This window comes from Salvelinus alpinus, chromosome 11 (assembly GCF_045679555.1).
Source record: "Salvelinus alpinus chromosome 11, SLU_Salpinus.1, whole genome shotgun sequence".
In the NCBI taxonomy this organism is placed as follows: domain Eukaryota; kingdom Metazoa; phylum Chordata; class Actinopteri; order Salmoniformes; family Salmonidae; genus Salvelinus; species Salvelinus alpinus.
Genome location: NC_092096.1, coordinates 55,237,210 through 55,253,542, shown reverse-complemented (window position 1 = coordinate 55,253,542; position 16,333 = coordinate 55,237,210). Strand labels below are relative to the sequence as shown.

Sequence of the window (16,333 nt, the reverse complement as noted above, 5' to 3'; positions counted from 1 at the left end):
AATGCTCTATTGGTGTGATAGATGGTGCCCATTACACATGGGTGGTACATTGAAAGTGCTCCAAAGGCATCTTTACCGGAGCTAATTAACACGGTGTTCTGGTGGTGTTTAACTGGGGCCCCATATGGGGCCTGTCCTCAATCCTTTTAAAACCCACTGGGACCTAAGTACAGGAACTTTCCAGCAAAGTCCTCCTGTAAGTCATGAGTTACACACCATTAAGGGTCTATGAGAGCCTTTTATGTCACAGAGGAAGTAGTGGTATGGTTGAATGTGCGCTCTCAGGTGTCACTCTCTGATTGCTTCGCGGATCCTACTGCTTTACTAAAACAAATACAGGGAAATCCGATACTCTCGACACATACATGTTCACGTGCATATTATACATACTGTACAAACATACTGTAAGTGCACACACCCCCATACATGCACGCACGACCACAGTAACAATTATGCCCGGGCCCCACAGGCCAGGTGAGAGCGAGGGGATCTCCAGAATAAGCTCAGTGTTCTGAGAAACATCCTCTGGGCAAATCCCACAAACTAGCATAGTCATTTAAATGAGTAATCGTACTAAACAGAGCTACTAGCGCATATTACGTGTTTGATTGTAACACAAGGGAACTATATCAGCAGGAAACATTTCTAAGAATGCTGTCTGCAAACTTGCGGAGTGGACTCTCGGCCTCCCGTTGAACTCAGATTCCTTGAAAGTGTCTCTGCATCTTCCTGAGGCATGGATTCTATTTCGGTGTTGGCATGGACACTGCTTGTAACTACAAGTAGGTATGGGCTACTGTTGCGTTTCAAGAGGCTTACTTGCCTGTATGTTATGTAACGTTATTATCATTGTATCACGTCTCACATTTTTGACCAAAATTAACTTAGTTCCCAAATGATTCATACAGATGCTGAGTACCTGAACCTAGTTCATTTGGATGTGAGCCAAGTACTATATGTCAAAGTATGTCAACAATGATAGGTTTCCTTCTGAGCAACAACCTAAATGTCATTACAGAGTCTTAATAAAACTCCTTAAATGATAATAGCCTTATTAATCAGGGTTTAGGATGTATTGAATAACTGAAGTTCAAACCAGGTATAAACTATTTGGACCTCCTTATGTGATTGTCTGGGTATCAAATCAGGGTCATAGCCTATATGCAACTGAAAACAACGTTAGCCCACTGCGTTGAAGCCTTTAACTTAGGGGAGCCAACACAAGTCTACATGTCTTACGCAAGTTTATTCATCACGTGAATGTTGGTGAAATTATTAAATGGTGCACACAATTATTTTACAGTGCACACAATCCACTGGGCACAGACATCAGTTCAAACTATAGTTTTGATTTACATTTGGCTGATAGTCAACTAATGTGAATTTAACATGAAATCAACATTTAAAAAATCAGAAATTTAAGTGAAAGGTTTGGTAAAAAATAGCGGAATTCCCTTAAATTAATTACTTTTTGCCAATCCAATCAGTATTCCACGTTGTTTCAACGTCGTATTTTTTGTTATTGAAATTACGTGAAAACAACGCGGATTTAAAAAAAGATGTATGTTGTTGATGTTGACCATGTCCATGTTGATTGACTGAAGAGGAGGCCATCTACATCTGAGAGCAAAGACATTGGTTCCCCATTGTGCTGATGTGTCACCTGATGCTGCTGCGGCTGCTGTGAACGTGCAGGAAGCACAGTGACCAACATCTTTGGACAGGAACCTCGGGGGGCTCCAGGAAAGCCTCCCCACCCCCGCCACGCGTGGCTGTGTCTCCCAGACATCAGGCTACAATCCGGGGAGACGACCGCTGCGTCAACAAAACTGGGTGGGAGTTGTCGGCGTCTAAACAAAGTTTAAAGATGTTGACACAAAAGACCTCTGAGAAATTCCATCAACAGGCAAATAACGGAATTACTGACATAAAACTCTAGGACAAGGCTATTACTTTTGTGACGCTCTGGTCTGTGAGCGCACCATGGCACACCGGCACTTCTGGTACACTTGCATACCAGGATTACAAAGGATGTCACTGTGTCCAGTGAATCAAAAATTAGGAATATTTGATCCATCGTTTACAAATGTAATTTCTGTAGAAATTGTAGTCAGCCAAGTGGAAAGCGTGTACAGGGGATTATTCATAGATAATGAGTGAATGGGAAGTCCCTCCTTGCTTCTTTGAGACGTGATTTAGGCTACATTTGGGGACTATTGTTTGAAAACATGGATATTATTTGGATGACAATCAAATAAAAAAATTGACCCATAACAGCGGAAGTCGTTCAGATAGTCATCACAGGACAATGCAACTTTATTTTCATTGTCATCAATAACAAAAATCTAACGGATCAGTTGTAGAAACAACTACCGGATAAGTGCAGACAAATCCATAAAAGAGCTTCGGTTGCAATTAATGGTATATATAGACGAAACAGCGAGGATCCTGTGAGGAACTATGCGGATTCCGATATGGAGTTACCACCCAGTGAGTAACTAGTAGTCCTAATGCTTTAGTGTTTTTCTCCTGGGGTTGAATATTTTAATGGTTTGGCAAAGGATGACCTGAGTTGATGGTTTATTGCTCTTGTCTGTGTTGGTGCGTAAAGAGTGTGTGCGCGTCCCTATCGGCTGAATCGTTTTTATCGCATTGCGGAGGGGAGGTAAATAAACGTTTTAGCAGGTTGCCAAAATCAGTGATGCAAACAAAGCCTGATATATCCTTGCTCCGATTAGGAGCCGGGGGCTACTGCATTTGGCTCTGACTGGGAGATGCACGCAGCACTAAACTCTCCACATGCAGCGTCTGGAGAATGCGGACAAGTGCTCTGGGCATGGTTGGGATTAAATGGACGGATGTCCTTTGCAATACCTGTTGAGGAGTGTGTGAACATATTTGATCATTTCGCGCGATGTGTTTAAACGATGCCGCACTGCTTTGCAAATGTTCCACAATTCAAGTAGAGGTAAGACCGTTTTATAATTACTTGGTATATTATAACCGAATTAAGATATTATATCCACATTTTCGGAATAATAATTGGCTATGTAGCCCAAGTAATGTATAAGTGTTTTGTGAGCATTTCGATGTCCACATGATGTGAGCAGTGAGCTAGTGGAAGTTAATTACAGTAAAAGTAGTTTATTTTCACATAGAGGTTTTGACACAGCGAAGAGCTCAACTGAGCTAGCCTACATGCGTAAAGTCTCCGAATTATTAGCCTAATGAGGCGAAGCATGGAGGAGCTTTATCCCCGCGGTTCCAGCTCAGTGGAGAGAATTACGCACATGTCTCCCTGAGCCACACAAGTTTGAGTATTGAATTTGAAGCTGCATGCTGGTACAACTACCATGTTGCGCTTGATTGGGGATCACTAAGAAAATAATTTGGAAAAAAAATCTAATTCCAATACATATTTAAATAATGAAGCATTTGATTATTCCATTGTCTTAACCTTAGAGTATCATTTGACTTCCAGCATTTAAGTAATAGCTTCTTCAATATACTGTACAGTGCCAGTCAAAACTTTGGACACACCTACTCATTCCAGGGTTTTCCTTTATTTTTACTATTTTCTACATTGTAGAATAATAGTGAAGACATCAAAACTATGAAATAACACGGAATCATGTAGTAACCAAAAAAGTGTTAAACAAATCAAATTATATTTGAGATTTGAGATTCTTCAAAGTAGCCACCCTTTGCCTTGATGACAGTTTTGCAAACTCTTGGCATTCTCTCAACCAGCTTCACCTGGAATGCTTTTCCAACAGTCTTGAAGGAGTTCCCACATATTCTGAGCACTTGTTGGCTGCTTTTCCTTCACTCTGCAGTCCAACTCATCCCAAACCATCTCAATTCGGTTGAGGTCGGGGGATTGTGGAGGCCAGGTCATCTGATGCAGCACTCCATCACTCTCCTTCTTGGTCAAATAGCCCTTACAGAGTGTAGAAAATAGTCAAAATAAAGAAAAACTATTGAATGAGTAGGTGTGCCCAAACTTTTGACTGGTAATGTAAGTGACAAAAATAATATTGTCCAACCCATTGGGTATCTCACCGAACCTCATAGGCTATGCCATGTCTTGAAATATGCAGATAGACAGATAAAAAGTACATTTACATTGTAAAACTTCTGACAGCCAGCATTCTAACTCTGCCCATGACTTTTGGACTTTATAGCACTCTAAGAAGGCATTCATTATTGAGTCATTGTTAGTTTTACACTTAAGACATGACTCTGCTAGTGTGCTGTAGAATTTGTGAAATTTGTCAATTGTATGATACATTCTATACATTAGTTTATACTGGATTAAAAATGTTGCTAACTGTAATTTTGTTCCAATAGTTTAGAAATAGATTTTAAGAGATTGTCAGTTGGAAAGGATCTCTGCAAGGTTTTGTAAATCTTACCAATCATATGAGTTTCTGACTTCTGTCGTGGAAATAATTGTATTTACTATTACCATATACTTTATGGTTTCTATGCTTTTAGTTTTCCAGGCCAATTTATCTGTGAATTCTGAAAAGCTATCCAATGATTGTTCCATAGGGGTGTGCTTTTTAGTGAGTGATATTGGTTTTTGTCGAATCCATTTAACTTTTTCCCATCTTGTTATAGTGTTCTTTAACTATGAGGTTGTTAATGTTCTTAGCTCCATCCTTTGAAAACAGACACGTGAAAGGATTCTGGGGATGTCCACGGCATCTTCAATATGTACCCATTGTTCCTCTTTAGTGCATTTAACTATATGTTGCAAGTAAAAGCTTGGGTGGCAAATTGATACAATTCCAAGACTAGAAAGTTAAAACCACCCTCAGATTTAGGGGCATGTAAAACTTTCCTATTCATTCCATGAGTTTTATTTTCCCATATGAAGTATGTTATGGCCTAGTATACTTTTTAAAAGAATGTCTTCGGTGGGGTAATTGGTATTACCGAAAATAAATATAAAAAATTTGGGAGCCACGTCATTTCAAAGAGGTTTGTTCTACCTGTAAGGTTTATGCTGAGATTCTTCCATTTAGATCTGCTTTCACGTTGTTGAGTAACAGGATTAGGCTATCTTTATAGATTTGTTGTTTGTTGTCACTTATCAAGCATCCTATTTCATGTTTTTTGTGGTCCACTTAAGGGATTGCTGTAGCTCATGCGTTATTATTTTTATTTTCCCTATATCCTGAGATTTTTGAGTATTACGCAAATATTTTTAACAAGGGGGCATTAAGTTTTCAATATTAGTCAGGTGTATCAGGAGATCGTCATGAATATGAACTAAAATAAGTTTCGTTTGTATTCATGTTTACCAATACAGATACCTGTTACATTTGGGTCCTGTCTAATTATTTCTGCATGCGGTTCAATTGCCAGTGCAAACAGGAGGGGGGAGAGGACATCCCTGTCTCATGGCTCTTTCTAAAGCAATTTTATTAGATAATGTATTATTAGTGTATTTTTTGCTTTAGGATATTTATATCATATTTTTATGAATTCTATTATTTCAGATGGAAAGTTGAATGCTTCCAAAGTTTTGAATAGAAAAGAGCCACTCAAGATTATCAAAAGCCTCATGGTTAACAAATTCATATGTGAGTACTTTTTTACCCTTCACTATACCATGAGTACCAACCAACTCAGTAGCCTTATGGTTACAGTTTCCTCTCTGAGATTGGAAGGTTGGGCTGATGGATTGGGGGTAAGGCCCTGCCCTGCGATATACTGACGTCCTGTCCAGGGGGTGTGCTTGTACATCAAGATGCCTCACGCTAACAGGAGAGTGAGGCTCCTGTCCTATGTGCCGTTCTGACTCTGACAAGGCTATTTACTTACCATGAATAAGGAAATGGATGTGTTTCCTGTTAGTTAACTGTAGCATGACTCTGCAATGTTGAGGCAGCGAGGAAGTCAGGCTTCTAGTTAATGCTGATTAATGTTAGAATGCGATGACTTTACATTTCTCAAAGGATCATTTAGCAGAAAATTGATTTCCACAGAGGAAGTTCAGGATTCCACCCTTTGACATTGCATTACATTGGGATTCCTCACAGGAAATTATGTCATATCAGTGTGACCTGCTTGCTGATTACTCAAAACGTTTCACATTCATTTACAATTTAAAAAAAGCATTTTAGTCATTTTGCAGATGCTCTTATCCAGAGTGACTTACAGTTAGTGCATTCATCTTAGACTAAGAGTCTAAGAGAAAAGCCTGTCAGTGTAGTTTGTCATTATACATCATTTCTCTGTCACTCTTCCCAATTGGATTGAAGTGCTGAGTTCACCTTGAGAATAAACCAAGGTCATGTAGAAGTCATTTGAATGATTAAACGTCAAGCGTTGATTGAATTTGGAATAAAAGTCCTCTCATAAGAGAGCATCAGTGACAGCTAGGTGACCTTTGGGAGATTAGTCTGCCACACTTTAAGTCTGGTGCTTGCCAAGGTGCATAATCAGTGCACAGCACAGAACTAGACCATAGAAAGGCAAAATATAGAAGTCAAATCTTGGCATTTGGTGCTGTTGGCACTGGTCCTGTTACCTTTACATTTGTCCAACTTCCTGGACTCAGAGTCCCGGTGCTCAGCTCGTGGCTGGCAGACATGCAGCGTAGACTATTGGTCAGTATTGCCGAGTCACCCAGTGAGGGAGTCTGAGAGTGAGTTAGTAAGTGAGTGCACACACTCTCCTTCACCTTCACACGTAGGCAATGGCAAAGGTCACTCTGTCAACTTGTTGTACAGAGTGATAGAAGGGTGTGGTATTTAGACATACCGCCCTAAATGAGGTCAGTTATGCTCCTTTCACCCACAACCTCTCAGAATGGAATGAGGTGTAAGGTTATAGTGCAATTAATACTTTACTTTGTCCTGTCATTACATTGTGTCACTACTCCCTAAGTACCTGGAAGGGGTTAAACATATGTGTATACTGCATAGGTTTATCTGTATACTTCACACACACAGACAACCCCGCATGCGTGTGCAGACACACACACACACACACACACACACACCCACCCACACACACACACACACACACACACACACACACACACACACACACACACACACACACACACACACACACACACACACACACACACACACACACACACACACACACACACTACTGCTGCTGGCTTAAATGCTTATCAGTCCAAAAACATGTTCACGTCCGTTCTAGAACAGGGGTCTTCAACCTTTTCTTGCCCAGGGACCCCCACCCAGGGAGCCCCATCATATGTCAGCAAAAGTTTGTCATTATTTTGAATGACCCACATTTTAATTGGAAGAGGAAGTGGACTCAGAGCTGCGTAGCTATGTCACAATGGATCGCAGGACTATCGTCTCTGTGGCTTTGGACATTGGACTGAATAAAGGTTTAGTTTCTCATCTCCACGGGGCCAGTGTGAGGTTCCAGTAGGTGGTGAGGGGGTGGATGGAGAGCCGACGCAGATAAGCCAGTGCTTACAGCTGGCTCAATTCTGGCACAGTGGGACAACACAGACAGACAATATAAAGAGGTTCTTTGAGAAGCCCCCAGGGTTGGTAGCCTACCAGGCGGACGTGGTCTGGTGCTGTACACCCAAACACATCTTACGTGTCAGGGTGAAGCATCCTGCGTGTCAGGGTGAAGCATCCTACGTGTCAGGGTGAAGCATCCTGCGTGTCAGGGTGAAGCATCCTACGTGTCAGGGTGAAGCATCCTGCGTGTCAGGGTGAAGCATCCTACGTGTCAGGGTGAAGCATCCTACGTATCAGGGTGAAGTATCCAACGTGTCAGGGTGAAGCATCCTACGTGTCAGGGTGAAGCATCCTACGTGTCAGGGTGAAGCATCCTACGTATCAGGGTGAAGTATCCAACGTGTCAGGGTGAAGCATCCTACGTGTCAGGGTGAAGCATCCTACGTGTCAGGGTGAAGCATTCTACGTGTCAGGTTGAAGCATCCTACGTGTCAGGGTGAAGCATCCTACGTGTCAGGGTGAAGCATCCTACGTGTCAGGGTGAAGCATCCTACGTGTCAGGGTGAAGCATCCTACGTGTCAGGTTGAAGCATCCTACGTGTCAGGGTGAAGCATCCTACGTGTCAGGGTGAAGCATTCTACGTGTCAGGGTGAAGCATCCTACGTGTCAGGGTGAAGCATCCTACGTGTCAGGGTGAAGTATCCTACGTGTCAGGGTGAAGCATCCTACGTGTCAGGGAGAAGCATCCTACGTGTCAGGTTGTAAGAGGGGGTAAAAGGTTGCCTCTGTGAATCCCTGTCTCTTAATTCAAAGGGGCTCCAGCCATCCCACAGCCAAAATGGAGTAAATATGAATCAATAGAAAAACATCAATGGGCTACGCAGCACATCATCTGGTGGAACGCAGGTCACTTATACTCATTCATTGTTCAAAACAGACATCTTGCTTGATAAGCCAACTCTCTATGTATAAACTGCCTAAACCCAAATAATTGGCTAAAATTGGGCTGAAAACCACAACAAAATCGTTCCTGGGAAACAGCTGCGGAGGTTTCCAGTGTCTGACCTGGCATAAGGCTTGGAGGGCTGTCTGTAATCCGTAGCATCTCACTGCGTCACACAGTCAGGCTGCAGTGAAAGAGCTCATTCAACGGGATGTCCAAATGACCTGCAGCAGTGTGGAACAACTCCATAGAGCTGTCAGTGTAACCCATAGGGGTTACCACTATTCATATGGAACGGTTTGCACTAGGAGAAGTGCCCTGCAGACTGAATGTATGGAAAGGCCTGCTGAGCCCATTTTTACCAGGCTGTCACTAGAAATACCACACGTCTCCCACACTAAGAACACGCATGACCCCATTATGCATGAAGTTCAGTAATACATAGACCGCAGATATCCACAAAAGCACTGTTATGTGCTCTGTACAGTAGCATGGTGCTGCCTGATTGACATGGAACCTCGTGGAATGCGAGCCACTCCGTGTGTGTCCAGGGCCACGTCTGATCTCATGTTCTGGATGACGGATCCCAAACAGGCAAGACCCATTGCCTTGCTTGCAAGTCAGGTGTACCAAGTAACTCCCAATTCAAAGTGTTATTCTTCTACAGTGTGAATTAAATGAACTGAATGGAACAGTAGTTGTTTGTCTGGAGAAGCAAGCTGTGGAGAGCATAGCTACTGTACAGTGTCCAGTCTGTGGCACAGTATTACGGCCAGAGCCGGAAACAACAGTTCAGGTGTCAAAGGATTCGGTTGACTGAGGACTAACCTGTGTGACTGGTTCGTGTGTTCTTCATAGGTTCCGAGATTCAGAGGGGTTCGCAAAGGACTAGGAGATGGGCTCAAAATGTGGGGCAAGGAGATGGAGGAGGGGATGCTACAGACGATGGGAGACAGGGAAAATGACTTGATTTGGGATAAAGGGATGTAGACAGAATTATGAGAGATGAATAGAGCCAGAGTGGGCTGGGTAGAGAGAGGATGACACGCACATGCATAGGCTAGCATAGCTCCAAGTAAATGGCATTTATTTCATGATAATGTAGTTTAAACAGTAGCAGTGCGTGGGTAAAATCACTGGGGAAGCCAAGCCAGGAAAAAAAGCCATATTACAAGATACATGTTGTGATAATTACGTTGTTTGTTCTATAACCTGCTAGTTCATATCACAACCGTGATATATAGGCCTAAGGCCCAAACAATACGAATACACAGTGGCAGAATAAATTGAACCACACCTTTGTTTCATCACAAAACCGGAGAGGACCCTCTGTCTGGTGAAGTCCACAAAAGCATATTGCATGCAACATGACCTACAGCATGGTCAAGCAAGTTAATGTTTCCCGACATTTTTCAGACCACTAAACAACTATTGATTTAGAACCACAGAGAGTTACCGCAAGTTGCAAAGAAAACAGGAGCCGCCTCCACTATTCCGGCACCATTTCAACTTCAGAATTTCAACATCATCAAATCACCAATGCTTAGTCTAATACAGTGACAACTAAAATATATATAAAAAAGATTTAGTCCAATCAACATAAGCTAAATATAATCTGGCTGTCCATGGTTCTGATTTGTGTTTGTGTGTGTGTGCGTTTGTGCAAGTAGAAAAAACATGTCGTCTCACCCTACTTGCAGAGAAACGCCAATGACATCATCATGTTGACAAAATGGTCTATTACTCTGTCATACGGTACACGCTTTTATTTTTTGTTGTCCTAGGCTACCTGGCTAAAATGCTTGCTCGCTAGCCTAACTTCCTTTCATGTGCAACATTAGCTTCTCCCATTCTTCTCTGCAGATCTTCTCAAGCGCTGTCAGGTTGGATGGGGAGCGTCGCTGCACAGATATTTTCAGGTCTCTCCAGAGATGTTCAATCGGGTTCAACTTCGGGCTCTGGCTGGGCCACTCAAGGACATTCAGAGACTGGTCCTGAAACCACTCCTGCATTGTCTTGGCTTAGGGTCGTTGTCCTGTTGGAAGGTGAACCTTCGTCCCAGTCTGAGGTCCTGAGCGCTCTGGAGCAGGTTTTCATCGAGAATCTCTCTGTACTTTCTTCGTTCATCTTTCCCTCGATCCTGACTAGTCTCCCAGTCCCTGCCGCTGAAAACATCCCCACAGCATGATGCTGCCACCACATGCTTTACCATAGGGATGGTACCAGGTTTTCTCCAGACGTGACGCTTGGCATTCAGGCCAAAGAGTTCAATCTTGGTTTCATCAGACCAGAGAATATTGTTTCTCATGGTCTGAGAGTCTTTAGGTGCCTTTTGGCAAACTCTAGGTGGGCTGTCATGTGCCTTTTACTGAGGAGTGGCTTCCGTCTGGCTACTCTACCATAAAGGCCTGATTGGTGGAGTGCTGCAGAGATGGTTGTCCTTCTGGAAGGTTCTCTCATCTCCACAGAGGAACTCTGGAGCTCTGTCAGAGTGACCATCGGGTTCTTGATTACCTCCCTGACTAAGGCCCTTCTCCCCCGATTGCTCAGTTTGGCCGGACGGCCAGCGCTAGGAAGAGTCTTGGTGGTTCCAAACTTCTTCCATTTAAGAATGATGGAGGCCACTGTGTTCTTGGGGACCTTCAATGCTGCAGACATTTTTTTGCACCCTTCCCACGATCTGTGCCTCGACACAAACCTATCTCGAAGCTCTACGGACAATTCCTTGATCCTCATGACTTGGTTTTTGTTCTGACATGCACTGTCAACTGTGGGATCTTATATAGACAGGTTTGTGCCTTTCCAAATAATGTCCAATCAATTGAACTTACCACAGGTGGATTTCAATCAAGTTGTATAAACATCTCAAGGATGATCAATGGAAACAGAATGCGCCTGAGCTGAATTTCGATTCTTATAGCAAGGGGTCTGAATACTTATGGAAATAGGGTTTTTCTGTTTTTTCTGTTTAAAACATTTGCGAAAATGTCTAAAAACGTGTTTTCGCTTGGTCAGTATGGGGTATTGTGTATAGATTGATGGTGGTAAAAAATATTTAATACATTTTAGAATAAGGCTGTAATGTAACAAAATGTGGAAAAAGTCAAGGGGTCTGAATACTTTCCGATTGCACTGTACATCTAGCTACATGTTGAATGTCCATCCTCTCAGTCCAGGGGCACAATGTTCATACATTCCTATTCATGAATTCATATTTATGGTTGGATCAGAATCACCGTTATAATCATTGGCCAGTACGGAGAATTGAGTAAAACCACAAATCCAAATCCCTATCTTCTTCCATGGCTAATTTAGGAAATTGACAATTTTAGCTAGCTAGCTAGCCACAGTTTCGCTCGCTTGGATGAATTCTCCGGTGAGATACATTCAGCCTCTTGAAATTGAAGGAAAATCATGAAAACACAGAGACAAAAGATAAATTATTTTACATGTTTTTGTATTTTTTTCTTGATCCATTTTTGGGGGGAAGCCTGGCTTCCCTTGGCATCCCTGAATACACGCCACTGAGTTTAAATGCCAAGTCACGGCCTCCTGAGTGGCACTGCTCTTTAGGCGTCAGTAGAGACCCGGATTTGATCCCAGGCTGTGTCACAGCCAGCCGTGACCGGGAGACCCATGAGGCGGCGCACAATTGGCCCAGCATCGTCTGGGTTGGGAGAGGGTTTGGCCAGCCGGGATTTCCTTGTCCCATCGCGGTCTAGCGACTCCTTGTGGCAGGCTGGGCGCCTGCAAGCTGAATTCGGTCGCCAGCTAGACGGTTTTTCCTCCGACACATTGGTGCGGCTGGCTTCCGGGTTAAGCAAGCAGTGTTTCCAGAAGCAGTGCGGCTTGGCAGGGTTGTGTTTCAGAGGATGCATGGCTCTCGACCTTCGCCTCTCCAGAGTCCGTAGGGGAATTGCAGCGACGGGACAAGACTGTAAACTGTCACGCCCTGGCCTTAGTTATCTTTGTTATCTTTATTATTTTAGTTAGGTCAGGGTGTGACATGGGGGATGTTTGTGTGTTTTTGTCTCGTCTAGGGTCTTTGTATTGTCTAGGGGGTGTTTGTAGAGTTCATGGGGTTGTGTTCATTGTAGGTGTTTATGTAAGTCTACGGTTGCCTAGATTGGTTCTCAATTAGAGACAGCTGTCTATCGTTGTCTCTGATTGAGAGCCATATTTAGGCAGCCATAGTCATTAGGTAGGTTTTGGGTGATTGTCTATGTGTAAGTTGCCAGTGTCTGCACTTATTTGTTTGTATAGCTTCACGGTCGTCTGTTTGTTGTTTTGTTTAGTTTGTTTTAGTGTTATTCGTCTTTCTTAAATAAATACATGATGTATTTATATCACGCTGCGCCTTGGTCCTCTCTTTCACCCGAAGACGATCGTGACAGTAAACACCAATTGGATATAACGAAAATGGGGAGAAAAATGGGTAAAAGTAAAAAATACAAATAAATAAAAAATGCCTAGCTACAGCTATTAATTATATACATAAAGAAAGAAAATGTGTCATTCTTTGCACCAGCACAAGTAGTTGGAGCTCCTTGTGTAAGGATACGACATCCCAAGTCCCGCTTGTGGCCAATACTTGTGCCAGTTCAGAATTGCATTTGACCCACCATGTTTATACAGACCCATGCAGTCTATACCTAGTTAGTTGCCCAAGCTCGAATCCATCCTTAGCCCCTACCCCTTCGATAACGTTTGCCCTATTGTGTATGGGTGTTACGCTACATATTGTTTATAATTGGTTATGGGTGGTATGGTACGGAGTGTACGGAATGTGTTTGCTGAAGCCCCTGTGTGTGTGTGTGTGTGTGTGTGTGTGTGTGTGTGTGTGTGTGTGTGTGTGTGTGTGTGTGTGTGTGTGTGTGTGTGTGTGTGTGTGTGTGTGTGTGTGTGTGTGTGTGTGTGTAGGACTCTTTGCCTTTCTGCTGATGCTGTTGGAGTGGACCAAACCAGGGCTATCTAACCCCCTGCGTCCGATCTGTGACCCGCGGGTCCTAAAACACTTCATTGAAGAGGCCAGAGATGCTGAGGCAGCCATGGTGAGACATTACACACCACATCCACATCTGGTCTGGCCTCTTGATGGCCATGAGCTGGTGCTATTTACAGAGATAGTCAGAGTAATAGTCACATTTCATCTCACATTTCTCCATCTGTCTTCTAATCTATCCATGTTTCCTTGCCCCGTTTCTCTTCTCCATCCACCCCCCTCTGATCCCTCACTCAGCTGGCATGTAAAGAAGGATCTGGTCTTGCAGAGCCCGTCACTGTTCCCCAAACCAAAGTAGACTTCAACGTCTGGGAGAGGAAAAATGTGAGTACCCTCTCTCTCTCTCTCTCTACTGTTATCCCATTGTAGAGTCATAGAAAGAGAGAGTTTGGCCATTGAGGTTTCAACCTAAATCACATGGCTCTGGTCAACTGGTGAACTATGTCTGTGTGTGATTCTGTAGGCACTGGAGCAAGCTCAGGAGGTTCAGTCTGGCCTGTGGCTGTTAAACCAGGCCATCGGCTCGCTACGAACCTCCGTCGCCAACACAGCGCTGCACAGCCACATAGACAACAGCCTCAGAAACATCTTCAGCATCGGACAGGTGCTGCGCAGTCTCAACATCCAGGTGAGCTAGGTCACAGAGGTCAGGGTTCAAAGGGCAAAGGGCAAAGGTCAATGGCAGAGTGAGGTTGTGGCATGAGGACAGAGTGGTGAATATTGAGGTAAAATAACTGTCAGGCAAACAGGTGAACAGGTAATCAATCAGTGCTGTAATTCCCACCATTTCATTGTAGTTATTATTGAATGACATCGATGTTGCTATTGGATACAAGAATAGGAATGTTCGCTATCTTTAGTTCACTTAGGGCCCTGTCCAGGCAGATGCATTCCTACAGACACGCAAGGTTTAACCTGAGTGACTCAGTTACTACTATTCCCACACTGTAGAGCTTGCTAGTGGAGGGAAGGGGGGGAAGAGGGGAAGGGGGGCTGTATGGTTGTGTCATACGGACTGTAAAGAACTGTCATGTCTGAGAAATTCGAAGAAATCCCTCGCCAGTGGGGCTGGTTCTTAGATAGTAGCAGAAATTACAACAAGCACAATCGCTTCCACCAGTGAGGTCACTGACAGGCAGGCAGAGTTCACTGGGTACAGGCCAAGGCCATGGAAAGACTAACGGCGCTCCAGTCACTCCATCTGTACATTCAGGCTCAAGGGCCACTGAGAGGTTTCTTAGTAGAGACATCAAACAAACATCGCCCAAGGCTTGTACCCTGGTGAAATAGGCCTACTGCTGATATGCACTATCAGGGTTAGGTAGTAATGGCTTCCACGTAACAGGGATTATGAAGTAACTATAAAAATGATGGTAATCAGACCCCTGCTTACTGAATCGTCTGGATCTTTGTGTCAAATTACATTTTGGATTAGTCAACTCATCTCCAGCCTGTTCACTTCCCAAGTACTAGGACATGGGTATTCAACTCTTACCCTCCGAGGTCCAGAGCCTGCTGTTTTTCTGTTGTACCCGATAATGATTTACACCCACCTTGTATCCCAAGTCTAAATCAGTGCCTGATTAAACAATTTTAAAAAGCAGTGGAACTTGCTTCGAGGTTCAGAGTTGAGTTTGAGGGCACTAGGATAACATGAAGATTTTTCTTGGATCCTTCACATCGCTGTGTTTTTTTTCTTCCTGTCAGGAGTACACCCCTCCAGCAGGGGGAGTGGCTGGAGGTGGGGAGACATGGCAGGTGTCGTCTGCTGCAGAGCTCCTCCAGGTGCACGTTAACTTCCTGCGAGGCAAGGTGCACCTCTTGCTGTCCAACGCACCCATCTGCCACCAGGGTAGCAGCTGATTGGGGCTCTCCAAGGCAGGGCTGAACTGATTGGAGCTCCCTCTGGAAGGGGGGCGGGCTCTTACACGATTGACCCTGCTTGTTGCCAGGTAGAAGTCTAAAAGAGGAGAGTGTGTGGACCAGATCCTCACAGGAGAGAATGAAGCTATGTGGACAGAATAGTTCCTATTGGACCTTTAAAAGAACAAGAGCAGGTAGCACCTTGTGAATATTGACATGAGGGAGGAATGTGGTGAAAAATTCAACAACGAATGGGGCCCATATAATGCACTGCTCTACGGCTCTTCAGTACTCTTCAGTACTGTGTGTGTGTGTGTGTGTGTGTGTGTGTGTGTGTGTGTGTGTGTGTGTGTGTGTGTGTGTGTGTGTGTGTGTGTGTGTGTGTGTGTGTGTGTGTGTGTGTGTGTGTGTGTGTGTGTGCGCCTGTGTGTTTTAGCGTGCCTGTGTGTTTTAGCATGGACTGTGAGTTCTCACCGCCAAGCACTGGACAATCCACGTGGATTGCACCTGATGACACCTTGTTGGAGTTGTTCTGCACTGTACCTGACTGACAGCATTGACAGCCTGTCAAAGTCCAGGAGGAGGAGGCCTAGCCTATACCACAAACTCTTCAAACATCACCGCCCGCCTCATTCTTAACACACAACACTTTTCCAACTGCTGTTTATTAGTGTCCTTAAATGAATTTTATATTGCTTTTGTAATTACTTATTTATAGTTCTACATTTAAGCTCGACTCACTGTCATGGCGAAGGTATTCTGAGAGATATACTGTAACTATGAACTAGAGACCGCAGTTGGGCTCCAGCGGTTAATCATAATCACTATATAACGCCACTGAACCATGTTGTAAAGATATTTGTATACGTCAATATCCAACTGTTCACTGCTGTCTGTTACCCTTCATAGAATAAATGATCTGTGTGTTTGTATGAACTGTATGTATGTGCGAGACAATATCTGTGTGAATGACAGTTCTCATTTGAACGTCTTACGGTCACAGCGCAGATGTTTGAACGGATGTTTGTACATGTTTTGTCCTGTTTGTTTCAGTTGTT

At 43.7% G+C, this 16,333-nt stretch overlaps 1 protein-coding gene across 2 annotated transcripts; it reads left to right on the top strand.

Moving 5' to 3' along the window:
* Window positions 1-1,998: 1,998 nt before the first annotated feature.
* On the top strand, window positions 1,999-16,216 carry epoa (erythropoietin a). 2 transcript variants are annotated; one of them, XM_071333627.1, is made up of 5 exons: window positions 1,999-2,490; window positions 13,331-13,461; window positions 13,650-13,736; window positions 13,876-14,040; window positions 15,120-16,216. In XM_071333627.1, the coding sequence occupies exons 1-5, from the start codon at window positions 2,475-2,477 to the stop codon at window positions 15,273-15,275; spliced, it is 555 nt and encodes a 184-aa protein (XP_071189728.1). In that variant the 5' UTR covers window positions 1,999-2,474; the 3' UTR covers window positions 15,276-16,216. The 2 variants fall into 2 exon arrangements, with proteins under 2 accessions (XP_071189728.1, XP_071189727.1); XM_071333626.1 differs by lacking the exon at window positions 1,999-2,490 and adding an exon at window positions 2,539-2,968.
* The last annotated feature ends 117 nt before the right edge of the window (window positions 16,217-16,333 follow it).